This window comes from Poeciliopsis prolifica, unplaced genomic scaffold (assembly GCF_027474105.1).
Source record: "Poeciliopsis prolifica strain line A6 unplaced genomic scaffold, Auburn_PproV2 SCAFFOLD008, whole genome shotgun sequence".
NCBI lineage: Eukaryota > Metazoa > Chordata > Actinopteri > Cyprinodontiformes > Poeciliidae > Poeciliopsis > Poeciliopsis prolifica.
Window position 1 is genome coordinate 1,920,218 of NW_026562383.1, and position 13,600 is coordinate 1,933,817.

Here is a 13,600-nt window from a genome sequence, read left to right on the forward strand (position 1 = left end):
CAGAGTTGTTTCTGGCGCCCTCATGTGGTCACAAACATGTACTACAATAAAAATGAGAGGACGTCAGAAAAAACTCATATTTATGTCTATGAAAAAACCCGAGCTGCAGTCCAGTGACGTCCATCACCCAATTCATAATAACTTATCTGAAGACAAAAATTTCATTTTCATTCTGTCTATGCATAACTCTATGCTGATCTTAGGTCATGACCTTTTGCACCTGCTTCATGGAATCACATACAGGGATCTGGAAGGAAGAGAATTTTCAGAAGATTAGAAATAACTTACTAGAAACAATGATTATGTTTGAAAACCTTCCAATCTCTCTCTGAGGAACCCAAGCTCTCTGACACTCATACTTATTAAAAATAAAAGGATACTTGGAAAAACTAAATATGACTCAAAAAGAAAAGCGTTCGTTTTTGTGTAAGTGGGGTTACGCTGATCTCCTGACAGGTAAGATGCTGTCATAAGCAGACAATATCTTACTCAATGTGTTGCTTAAATCAGGCGAGTGCATAATAAATAATAATATAAAAAAAACTTGTGTCTTTTAAATTAAAAGTTGCTTTGTTATGTCAGTGAAAAAATGAACAATATTCCTTAAACATAAAAAAACTACAAAAACATTTGATTCTTCATCCTTGTCTTGTCAGTTTATCTGATGCTTGACACCATTTCTCAAAAAGAGACTCGGCTTCAATGAATGCCAAAAATATCCCTTTAAGATTGAAATGTTTGGGCTTATTATTGTCCACAGTCACATAACAGTTAAAGTGAATAAGTTAGCGTGCTAACATGCTGGAGACCTTACAAAGGCAAAAACAAGCAAAAATGGAAATGAAACAACAAATCAGGCTTTTTTTTTTTTTTTCTTCAAAATCACAATTTATTTCATCAGGTCTTAAGGCACCCTGAAGAGATGTTACAGGTTGTTCCTTTAAATAGGGGCTCCTTTTAAGACTGTGTAAACATAGCTTTGAATAAGATAATCTTTTGTAAATCTTTGCTTAAATTATATTTCTTTACAGTGCACAGACATTATGTTTGGTGACCAAAAATACAGTGTGACTTCAGTAAATATGGTAGATATTGTGTGTGTGTGTGTGTGTGTGTGAATATATTTATATATATGTACATTAAAGAGTAATAGATCAGTAGACAATCAGATAAACAGGCTGAAGAAGAGAGTAAGCTAAACAAACAATCTTTGAGACCCAGATAGATATACAGATCACGTAGAGACATACAGTACATATTGCAGTGAAGTTATTTCTCTCCGCCTCAAAACAGCAAACCCTCACCGTCCACACACACCCCGCCGCCCTGGGCAACGCAGCTCGCCCGCTCCTGGAGGCACTCACCCAATCGGCTGCAAGAGGTGGACAAACATGAAGACAGGCAGACAGACAGAAGGACGGACAAACACACATGCAGACACACAGACAGACAGACAGACGGACGGCACAAGACTGGCCTGCAGCTTGGTGAGCCGCAAGACCAATTTCTACCTATAGTTCCCTAAATATGCTTAAGTTCACTATGTATTTATAGTTAAAAGGGCGTTTGGAGTTGGCATTTCATATACAAGGATACATTGGCTATACTCGAGTATCAAGACTTGATGAAGTCTTTTGAGATGAAAGATACACTGGACATGTCCTACAGCTCTACATACAGCAAGATCCCACGTCCTCGCAACACCGGCATCGACGAGGTCCTGCTCACAGATTCAGAGGTGGAAACACTCATTCTGACAGGAGGAGGGTTACAAATTAAAAGAAAGAAGTATCAGCAATTACACACGACAGCTCCAAATAGCTTGGCTCCAATGGCTATAGGTTATTAAATCACATCAGCGCTAAAAGAAAAGAAAAAAGATGGGATCTGAGCTAAGAGAGGGATGAACGGTGTGCAACAGGGAATGGAAAGGATCTGGTTCAGAAACTTGTTCTGAGAACATCAGCAAGAAATCAGATGGAAAAAAGAGTCAGGAAGGTCATCAAAGCAACATCTGACACCAAGCGGCTTCCTCTGCTGGAGGCGTCAAACATCTATACCAGACCCAGAACAGAAAGAGAGATGAAATAATAATCTTTGTGACATATTTGACACTTCCTTCGTTTTTTTAATTTAATTTTTAACATTTTTTCGTAATCCCAAATCTGTTTGTAAATTCAGGGGCCGACAAGGTGCGCTGCCCTGATCCGCCTCCGGATCACTTTTACTCCACCACCTTGATCCGGAAGGTGATGCGGCCCAGGAACTTGTCCCTGTCGTCGTTGTTCAAAAGGTTGGAGCCGTTCACCTTGCACTCCACAGCCAGCTCCTTGTTATAGTCCTCCTTGGTGAACAGAAGCTTCACAGCCACCAGCGGCTCCACGTAGTTCTCCTGCAGCGGGGCGGAAACGCTCTTTCAGCAGTTCTGACACCAGTTCTGACACCAGTTCTGACACCAGTTCTGACACCAGTTTCTCAAACTCAACCCACAATTGCTCCCACAACAACCCAACATCACAATATGTACAATCTGAACTGAAAATGTTTGTCTCTGAACTCTTTTATTGCTCTGTTCTTTGGTCATTCCGATGAGAAGGGGGTGTTTGGTAAATGTGACTGGCCAAAAATACTCAAGCGACAGATCTGAACACCGGGACGTCTCCACATCAGAACGTTCAGTAAGACGTCCCTGTGTCTGTGTCCCAGAGTTGAACGTCTTTAAACGTAAAGAGACGCAGAACAAAACCAAAGCCCATGTGAAGAGGCCGTTCACAGAAAGGCCAACCAGTGAAGCCGTTATTCAAAGAGCAACAAAGTGAAACAGACAGATTACAATTAGCCACTCAGGGACAAAGACCTGAATTTCTGGCGACGTGTCCAGTGGACTGGAGGAACTACAGTGGAGCTGTGTTGCCATAACGTCAGGAGGAACATGTGGGAGGCTTGTAAGCCTGGGAACATCATCCCATCTGGGAAGCATGGCAGCATCATGACGTTGGTGCCTTGTTGCTTCAAGAGGGATTATTGATGCATTTTACTAAAATCTTAATAGACATTTCTCAATTATGTGGAAATATCATATTTCTCATGATGTCAATCAGGCAGTTAAAGGTTGTGTGGAAGTGGGTTTTCCAAATGGACACTCTGCCATATTGGCTACAAAAGCTAATTTGTTGATAATTACTGTAAATTAGCTACAAAAGCACCTTGAAAACAACAAAGTCAATGTTCTAAAGTGACCTACAAACCTTCCTCAGTTACACTAGTTCATGTTTTGGGGACATGAATTGTGACGATTTAGTGGGAGGACAGCAGAAACATTTGAACTGAATCACACACTTTCAAAGGGAAATCTTTCAAGGACTAAGGAAATATATGCAAACTTATAACATAAAAATAATAATAAACCAACATCATTGTGGCTGTTATAAAATAAAACATTTGTTTTGGTTATCCTTTTCCCACTTAAAGAGTGGGAAAAAAATATTTTAATACAGTAGAGCGTAAGTGTAAATGCCTGGTTTTAAGTGCAATGCCTCTGTGCGCCTAAAATGTTTGCAGGAACGACCCAATTAACAAGCAGAGCTGTGCTGACGCTCTGTCTGCACTGATGAATACTTCATCACATCAGCGTTTAGAAAAATCAGAGTGGCTCAGACTGTATTGATGAATTCAGTGAGTAAATATTCGCCCGCTAATAAAGAACCTGTAAGCGATTTCATCAGAAACATGATGGTGACGTCGCTGCAAAAGTAACGCACAGCGACACATTTCACACCCTCCCTGCTACACACACCGTGAGAGCAGGTGAACATCAAAAGTGACAGATGTGTGGCAAGATTTGATGTTTCATAAAATGCATTTCATTGCCTCTATTTAGCTTGTCAGTATAATGCTTGCTAACTCAAAATGGAGTTTGGAGCTAAGACATAGATCTATGTCTTAGATCTATGTATCTAAGACATATTCTTAGATACATAGACATGGACCTTTGAAGACAAGATACTTACATGGGCTTTCTTGCCATAGTAGGGGAAATACATCTTGTCAAAGCGTCCCTCTTTGGGGAAATAGTGCATTTGGATCGGGTTCTCTTTCTGCAGGGAAGAATACGTGTCAGTTTAAATTTCTCATTGGATGCAAGCGAGTTTAGAGTTCAATTAAAAGCAAATGGGAAATGTTTTTAATACAACATGACGCAGGACATGAGCAAGCAGAAGCAGCGTCCCTCTGAGGTTGAGGCAAAGAGATTTGAATGAATTAGTTAAATGAGATTGTTCTGTGTTTAGTCTGAAAAACGTGACATTTCCGGGGTAAAGGAACGACACTGGCTGGGCTAAAAATAAACCCTAAAATGCCACTAAGATGGGTTTTGGAGGCGCCCACGTAATGACCCGTTACATAACAGAAATGTGCTCTTACTCCTACTGGCCTTATCCTGATAATTCACATATCCGTCTTACCCTAAAGACGTCAGTGACAGCATGCAAAAAGACATGAGACACACACAGAAATAAAAAACACAAAAAAAGAAGGAAAACATGAAAGATCAACAAAGGAAATACTAAATCCACAGTGGTAATAAATATGTCTTGTTTTTAATGGAAGAACGTAAAAGACACAAATACACATACAAGAAAGTTGCACATGAAATGCTCCAGTTTTTGTTTTTACTTTGACAGTGCAGTTGATGTAGGGATCCCCGCCGGGCTTCAGGCCAATGATCTGTGAAGGCAGAGACACGGGAGGAGGGTCATGTCAGGGCGCCGCGCCGCCGCACGCAAATCACATCATTTAGGAGCCCGAGCTCACAAGCCTATTCAGACCTGTTGTAACTTTTTGTCATATTGCAGCTGCACAATCTGACAAAAGGGACAGCAAGAAGTGGAAGGAAAACAAAAATAAATAAGAGAATGAAAGCCAAAAACCTGTTGATCAGACACATTGCAGAGGCTGCACTGCTAAAGTCACACATTCAAAAGTTAACATCAATAATTTGGGTTATTCAGCCCGTCATCAAAAACACAATGAGGCTTAATTTGGCAGTCATATTTTCACCATCTTATTAATTCATCTATAAATATCATGGTTTAGAACTAAATATCTAATTACCAAGATAAATATATCATTTATAACCTAAATATAGGAGCTACAGATTTATATTGAGGCTAAATATTTAATTTGAAGCTAAATATTTATCATCAAAGTAACTATCTAGTTTCAAACAAAAATGTGAATCTTTGTATATTAATATATAGCTTCAAACTATATTCTTAGATTGCTATATAAATAAATAGTTTGGAGCTATTTGTGTGAATGTTGAGTTTATGGTGTCATATTTAGCTTGTTAAAATAATGCTTGCTAACTCAAAATGGAGTTTGGAGCTAAATGCTGAAAATATAACTTTTTTTTTCATATGACTGGCTAAATAATCCAAATTATTGCTCTTAATTTTTGACTTTACAGCATCCCATACCTTTTATTTTAATATTAGCTGCAAAATCCATCAGGGCATGTCTCTGTACTTCCATAACATAACATTTGTGTCCCAGTTTTTTTCCCGCACAATATCTCAAACTCCATCAGTTTGCATGGAGCGCATCAATAAAAAGCTATTTAAAGCCATCGCACGGATTCAGACTTTGACTGGGCTATTCTAAGACATAAACAAGCTTCGATCTGAACCATGCAGCTCTCTTCTTTCTCACAGCCTCTCACAGTTTTCTATTTGTATTTTTATTTTCCAGTGTTGCCCTGCATTTCCCTTCAACTCTGGCCAGCTTCTCTTTTCTTGCTAAAGAAGAAACATTCCCATGGCATGAGGCTGCCACCGCCGTGCTACACAATAGGAGGCTGTGTTCAGGAGGATGTGCAGTTTTAGTTTTTCCATCATTGAGACCAAAATGTTCAATATTTTGCCACACTAGTTATCTGCGGCAGTCCATCATGCGTGTGGTCATTTATCGTATTGTGTATCATTTATTGTGAAAATTTCTTAAGGAAAGCTGTGAATGCTAAAAAAAAATAAATTTATAAATAATTTTAATCAATTCTAAGTCTTTACACTGGATTAAAAAATATGTTTTGTTAGTTGTCCATGGTTTTCAACGGAATTAGGTTTATTTGCAACGCTGAATCCAAAACTGACATCCATTTTTCTCCGTCAGGTTTTTATGCTGATTTGATTTAGAGAAATTTCATCTTTTGACTAAATTGATGACATTTTGTGACATTATCAGTTCATTTCCATAAATATTTCTCATCCAAAAATGCTTTGTAACATTTAACTGAATGTTATAAACTTGGATTTCTGTAAATTGAATAATAAACACTGATAAGGGTAAGTACATGTGAACTGAACTTCACGTCTTCATTGTGTAAAATTCTTCATCTCTGTTCTGTCCTGATGATATCTGCTCAAAACTCACTGATCCCAGATCCTCCATATATCAGAACAATCATCCATTTTGATGCTCATGATGCTCCACAGTTCAGAAAGATGATCTGATGGAGCAACATGAATGTGATTTTTGGGTTCAGCACATCAAAAACACCCTGAAACAGTTGGAAAACACAAGACGGTTATTTGATCAGCGTCATCACAGAGCATCACAGAAACTCCCAATGAAACACATGAAAGATTTACAATTGTATTCTAACAAGATGTGAAAAAAAGGCAGACTGTGCCATGAAAGCCATTTGGTACCCGGTTCATTTTGAGCAGCACACAGGGTTTTCCTTCATGGTATCCGAAGTTAGTGTCAGACAGGCCGGAGCAGAAACTCAGGAGCGCCCTCCTGAAGCGGCACGCTTTCTGCAACATTCCTTCCCCTTCCTCCCGCAGGGTGTACTCTCCTGGAGAACAGTTTGTGTTTCCCTCCTGCTCCGTGTCATTGTATCCTGACAGAGACATGATGTGGACAAAGGTCTGCTCAGATCCAAGTCCACAAAAACAAAGGACAGCTATTGTTCACCTGCAGAGCTCTTTTTTTTTTTTTTTTTGAGCGCACTCACTCTGAAGGAAAGACTCCAGGTTTCGGACGTACTGCGAATACTTCTGCGGGTCAGATCTGTTGAAGGAGATGTCCAAAGAGTTTGGCCGGATCGCCAGTCCTGCAGAATGGAGACGTCAAGTGGAACAATCAGAAAGTGAGAGTGAAACCAAAACACAGCTATTAGAGGAAGCATCGTCCACTGAGCCGTTCCTATTCTAGGCATCACTCAGGAAGAGACTTCCAAACAGATCAATGCGAAAAGCAGCAATATAAAGTAGCACTTTACAGTGACAGCATCTAGAGAGCATGAATAATGCAGGCCTCAAAGAGAAAACATGGCCGCTCGTAGCAGATGGTGGTGCCAGACCTTTAGGTGGAGCTGGAGGACACTGACCTGGGCTGGGGATGCGGTCCCTGTACCTCGGCACGTAGTCGTCCAGCGTGAGCAGCATCACCCACATGGTGAGGACAAACATGCCGGCCAGGAAGCAGTAGAAGACCAGGTAGAAGAGCAGGATGAGGGCTGCAGGACAGGGAGACACACACAACGTTTTTAAAGGGCCAGTATTATGTGTTCTCCAGCCAGAGTATCATTTTATAAAATAATTTAGTAACTATGTCACCTTCAGGGAAGTCTGGGCCTCCCTGCTTGGCTGCTACCGCCATGACACGACCCCGGATAAATGGAAGAACGTAGATCGATGGATGTCACCTTCAGTGTTATAGACGTGACATATTTATCAAGTAGGCCTATGACTTAAAATAAATCTGAATTTGTAATTAAATGCTATATGAAATTGGACCTCTGTCTGTGAAACTCCACCTTCAGAAAGTCATCACACTACGGCTCCTCCATTAAAACTTAAACAATGTTTTTAACCAGCGTTTCACTGAGAAGCTGCTCCTATAAAGAGCTCAGCAGATGCTGAGTTCCACCAGGTGTTTGCTAATTCCTGGTGGCTAGTCTGAAGGAGCTGAGCCGAGGAGGGCAGACCTGGGAACTCCAGCTCTGAGGAGGAGTTTCGTCCTCGAAGGCGGAGCTTGGTCCAACCAGGCATTTTGCCACGGGAGATGAAAGGATTTGAACATCTAGTTTTTTTCTGAACTGATGTAAATAGTCGGCTTCTTTTCCAAAAATTTACATCATGTACATTATTATGTACAGTATTCAGTGCAGTTATTACAGAAAATAATGAGATACAGTAATAATACTGTATGTTATTATTATCATTATTACTACTACTATTGTTGCAGTCTTGGTTTTTAATATATTGTTTTTACTTCTGTTGTGTGAACCTTGATGCTGCTGAATCTTCTGTCTCTCTGCAGAACATTAAAGTTTGTTTCCATGGAGGCAGAGGGTCCAGCATGATGTGGGACCTGCCTTGGTTTGCTGCTGGTCTACAGAATTACCCACTTGACACCATTTTAAATCCACTACCTCTGACAATCACAGGTATTTTTCTCCTCAGTCTCCCTTCACACCCTCCCCAACTTTTCAGCAGTTTTCTGCTGCTGTAAAGCGAGAAAACATCAGAATCAAAATGGTTCACCAGCACCTCAGAGATGCCCTTTAAGCAGACCAAAAGAGAGAGTGGGGGACTGGGGGGGGGGCAGCCACCCCCTTCCCACAGCGACCCACCCCTCCTATCTTTTTTCCCCTCATTGCTCTCCAGCAGTATCCCACAATGCACCTGTCCAGTGCGAGAAAGACAGAGAAAGAAGAGAGAGGGAATCCCATTTGACCTTGACAGGCATGCTAATGTGGGCGGCCATGCAACTGCAATGGAGCATCCCACTGCACAGCAGCATGGGGGCCCAGGCAGCCTGACTGAAGCCGGCACCAGCCTATAGGAGCCGGCTTCTGAGAGGGGAACAGCGTGTGTGTGTGTGTTTTGTGTGTGTGTGTGTTGGTTGAGTGTTACCACCTCAGCCTGGGGAGAAGCAAGCATTACATAAAAATTTAAAAAATTCTACATCCTGATCAGCTTTGGATGCAGCTGAGGAATTCAGCAGGACCCTGATTATTTGAGAAGGAAGCAGCTCAGTCAGCAGGGGGAGGGGCCATGGGGGGCAGTGGGGGTCTCTGCAGATACATATCATAAATTATATCTGCTTGAAAACCTAAATAGTCTCACGCAGCAAGAGGAGACCTGGGCACACCTTTAGACCATCCTTCACCTCCATGCGGGCCTGGGATGCCTCCACAACTCAGCCTCACAGTCACCTTCATTCAGCCATCCACGCGCACAAATCAATCATAATAATGAATAATAATAATAACAATAATAAAGAAATCAGGCTGCACAGGTTGAATGTCTGGCAGGAGGAGGGCGCATCCTCACCCCAGCTGCTGGCCGTGCGCCCCAGCAGCTCCCCGGTCCTCGGGTTGTAGATGGAGTCCTTCCAGCTGGACGCGCTCTCCTTGCTGGCCGCTTTATCCTCGGCGCTCGCCATGGTGATGAGGAGGGAGGGGGGCCGAGGGCTGCGGGGGGAAACTTTGTGTAGTCCAGGAAATAAAATTTAAAAATAAGTAAATGTATAAAAATACAAATGTTCCGGTTTTCGCGCCCTTAAGAAAAAAAATGTTAAAGAAAAAAAAAAAAAAAAGAAAAATGCGGAAAAGCGCAGCGGGACGATGCGATGATGAGGCGGCGGTGCGGTGAGTGGTCAGGATTAATGGCTGGGAAGAAATGGGCGGTGGAGAAGGAAAGGAGAGCAGAAGGAGAGAGATGCTCCGGTGGAATAAGAGGAGGGGAGGAATAAAGGGACGTGAAGGTGATGAAAGAGAGAGAGAGAGACAGAGAGAGAGAGAGACAGAGCTGTGACGTCAGCTCTGAGTCTGCGCTGGCAGCTGATGCAGTGCGAACTGGGAGATGCGCATTGGTTCATTCCAGAGACGCACCGCGACGCGCACAAATTCTAAGTAGAGCCCTCACCATTATTATCACCACCAGCTATTAGACCGAGATCTTCTGTTTTTTTAGTTGGTTTTTTTTTAGCAATGGCCTCTTCACTCCTTCAGCGGATTATCCATATAAATCAAATCACAACTTGAAGCTCTCAAAGACATTCGAGAGGATTTGCATTTTATTTTATTTATTTATTTCGTGTTTGACATCGTGGTTTCATTGTAGATTCATTGATCCTGCATCAGAGTCGGAAGTGGTGAGTCACTAAACCAGGCCACAGCCTGAGAAATCAGGACACAGATTTGAACCCAAAGTCCATTTAAAGGGCCAGTATGTCATTTCCAACAACATAGAGGCATTTTATAACACAGTCAAGAATACTACCTTCAGTTATATTGAGCATAACTTCAAAGAAATGTAAGCAAATTACCGTCCTGAAATTGGGCCTCTGTCTCTTTAAGAAGCTCATAGTCTGGCCTTGTTTGGGATCTTTTTTTACTGGCTGAGATATTTTCCTAAATTTAAGAAGATTAGGATGTTTCTGCAGCAATTTACACATTTTACAACTAGCTTTACCAGAGTAGTTTCTATTACTGTCATTATTGATTTATTCATGTTTCTTTCCCCCTTTTGATAAGTTTCAATAAAGGTATTTTTGATCTATTTTTTCTGTTTCTTCTGCTGTTTATTTTGCTTTATTTTTACACTCAGATGTATAAAAACATAACTAATTCTGTGCTTTTTTTGTGAAAAAGTGTTTTTTTCTCTCTCTTTATGTTGTCCTGATGTGTTTGTCTGTTTTTTGAGTTTATACCATTTTGTTAACAAGGAAGTTGTACTGTTTGTTTTATTTGTACAATATGATAATCTTCTGAATATACAATTTGTTAAAACCATATAAAGTTAGAAGGGGTAAATAAAAGAAGCTTCTACTCTTTCCAATTAACCCTTTAATGATGTTTTTTACACCAGCATTGCTCCTGTAATGCTCAGTTCCTGCAGGTATTTGCTACTTGCTTCTGGCTAGTCTAAAGGAGCTGAGTGGGGGAGTTGTGGGAGGAGGGGCGGTTTGTGGAGTGGAAGGTACCCCTGAACGAGGAGCTGCATGGAAAATACATCACTTGGTGAAAGCTAGGGTTTCACTCATAATGGTTGCCATGGGAGATTCAAGAATTTCTCAAGGAGGCATGAAAAAAAAATCAGAACACACCAGGTATGTGTTTGATGAGAAAATAACATCATAACATGAGCTCAAAAAGTCAATTTTGCATTAAAGTGCGTCTTTGAAAGCAGCTGCCGTGTGAGAGCAGGCGAGAACAGCCTGAGATGCTGCAACACTTATCATGGAGATTTGTGGGTTAAGCAGATCTCTGAGCATGTGGGTTCTGCCCAGGGGCAACTCCAGGCTATTTTTAGAGTTAGAATTTCTTTACAAGAAATGTGACTGCATGTTTAACACATCATACTGCAAGTGATTGTGAAGTTTTAACCAAAAACAACAAGATCTGAGGATTTGTTTCCCGAAGTACATTTTGCTGAGTTTGTCTTCATTCATCTGAGGAGTTGTAGTGAATAAGACAAAAAGCAGCAAAGCTTTTGTTTTATATAAGGATATTTTTCATGGATCCCCATATTTCAAGTAGATTTTACAGTATATTTTAGTTCAATGAGCAGTGGATCCTTGCAGTTTCTACTCCCTGTAGTATCATCATATTTATATTTAGTATAAAATTGTAAGGTGTTTAATCTTATCTAATATTTACACATGCTCCTGCCACCTCAGGTTACAAGGTAAGGTCAGGTTATAAGGTAAGGTCATTTTACTTACATAGTTCATTTTCAGCAACAAGACAGGTCAAAGTGCTTAACAGGAAATAAGATTATCTACCATATATGCAGATGATACACAGCTCTAGATTTCCATTTTGGCTCTGAACCCGTCCAGTCACTGAACAGATGGATAGAACAAATGTGTGGATGTGCCAAAACTTCTTCCAACTGAACAGAAACAAAACTGAAGTTATTATCTTAGAAACCCACTGTCTTAGAACTGATCAAAATCGCACAGCTTCTAGTTGTAGTTTTCAGTTACTACAACTAAAAACCAGCGATCAGACCTAAAATCGGGATGTAGTGATGGACTCTGACCTGAACCTTCAGAGTCACATAAAGACAGTTCCAAAGTCGGCCTTCTATCACCTGAAGAACATCTCCAAGATTAGAGGACTGTTTCAGCAAGAGCTGGAGAAACTCAACATTTCTCTTTAGTTGCATTGATTACTGCAGCAGTAAAATGATGGTGGATGATTTTTTTAAAAATCATTCACCATGGAGGATGGAGAGCTGCAGCTGATCCAGATCGCTACTGCTGGTGTTCTGACTAAAACCAGGAAGTCAGAGCGCATCACCCCAGTTTTAAAGTCCTTCCACTGACTCAGAAAATAGACTTTAAAATACTTCTGTTTGTTTGAACATGGTGCTCTGTGACAGAATGGCGACCTGTCCAGGGGGTACCCTGCCACTCGCCTGAAATGTTTGCTAGAAGTAGGCACCAGCACCCATCCTGACCCCTCTAGGGACAAGGTTGTACAGAAAATGGATGGATATTTAAACATGGAGAAGAAGCTTCCAGCTTTTGTGCTACAAATTGCCTCGTAGTTTTCAGATACACTGTTTAAAAAAGCCCATCTAGGAACAAGTGCTACAAATTAGCTTAAGTTATAAGCACCATGACATGAGCGTGGGCCTGCCGCTTTATTCAGTTTGTCTATGTTAATGTGTATCTGTCCCTATCAACTAAACCTAACAAGATGAAAATAAATGAAAATTAGAAACAAACATCCAGAAAACTGTGAAACAGCCGAAACACTTACTTTAAATCTCGACTAAAGACCCACCTGTTTAGAGTTGCATTTGAAACGATGGCACTTGACTTAATGTAATGTTTTGATTATTGATTTTTTGTGTTTTTGTGTTTGTTATGATGTAAAGCACTCTGAAATGTCTTGCTGCTGAAAGGTGCTATAAAAATAAAATTTGACTGAAATTTGATTGGTTTGTATTGGGATCAAAGGTGTGGATCTCAGTGTTCTGTTGCTTCAGAACGGGGGGCGTTACCTGAATTGAAACCCTGATTTTTCAGCTGCGGACAGAATGTGCCTGAAGAGCAAAGGGGAAGTTTCAATCTCACGGCAATGAGCTCTGCGGCTGTAACAGTACTCAGATGTTGTTTTTGCCAGAACAACAATCCTGCTCGGCATATTTGGAGCCCTGGAGGATTTGATTTGTGACAGACAAAAATCAAAGGCTACTTGGTATTCCTTTTGAGGGAGCATCGGAGAAAAAAGAAGGAATGTTACTTTATTCAGAGAGCCTAATTGTAAACTGATGTAATAAAGTTAAAAGGAGTAGGGGCAAAATTCCCCTAGAGACTAGAGACGAGTGAAATAAACTGGGCTGGGACAGAACCAACACCCAACTCCCTCTCCTGCCCAACTGCACAATCCCAGTGTGTCACAGAGAGCCAGAGAAGAAGAATGTAGAAGAGACAGTTATATAATGACAAGGGTTCCGCCTGCATGGGGGAAGGGGACTGGAGTAGCGGTCACACAGCACTCACTTCCTGCTGTCACTCTGAATTTGTTGCAAGGCGAAGTCTAACTGAAATCATGCGATGTAGCACTGGCACACAC

At 41.1% G+C, this 13,600-nt stretch overlaps 1 protein-coding gene across 1 annotated transcript; it reads right to left on the bottom strand.

Moving 5' to 3' along the window:
* Positions 1–844: 844 nt before the first annotated feature.
* On the bottom strand, positions 845–9,788 carry atp1b3a (ATPase Na+/K+ transporting subunit beta 3a). Its single transcript, XM_055033401.1, has 7 exons — positions 9,342–9,788; positions 7,391–7,519; positions 7,016–7,114; positions 6,708–6,901; positions 4,675–4,725; positions 4,011–4,097; positions 845–2,392 (listed from the first exon to the last, which is right to left on the bottom strand). Exons 1-7 carry the CDS (start codon positions 9,451–9,453, stop codon positions 2,225–2,227), a joined length of 840 nt encoding a protein of 279 aa, XP_054889376.1. The 5' UTR covers positions 9,454–9,788; the 3' UTR covers positions 845–2,224.
* Positions 9,789–13,600: the final 3,812 nt, after the last annotated feature.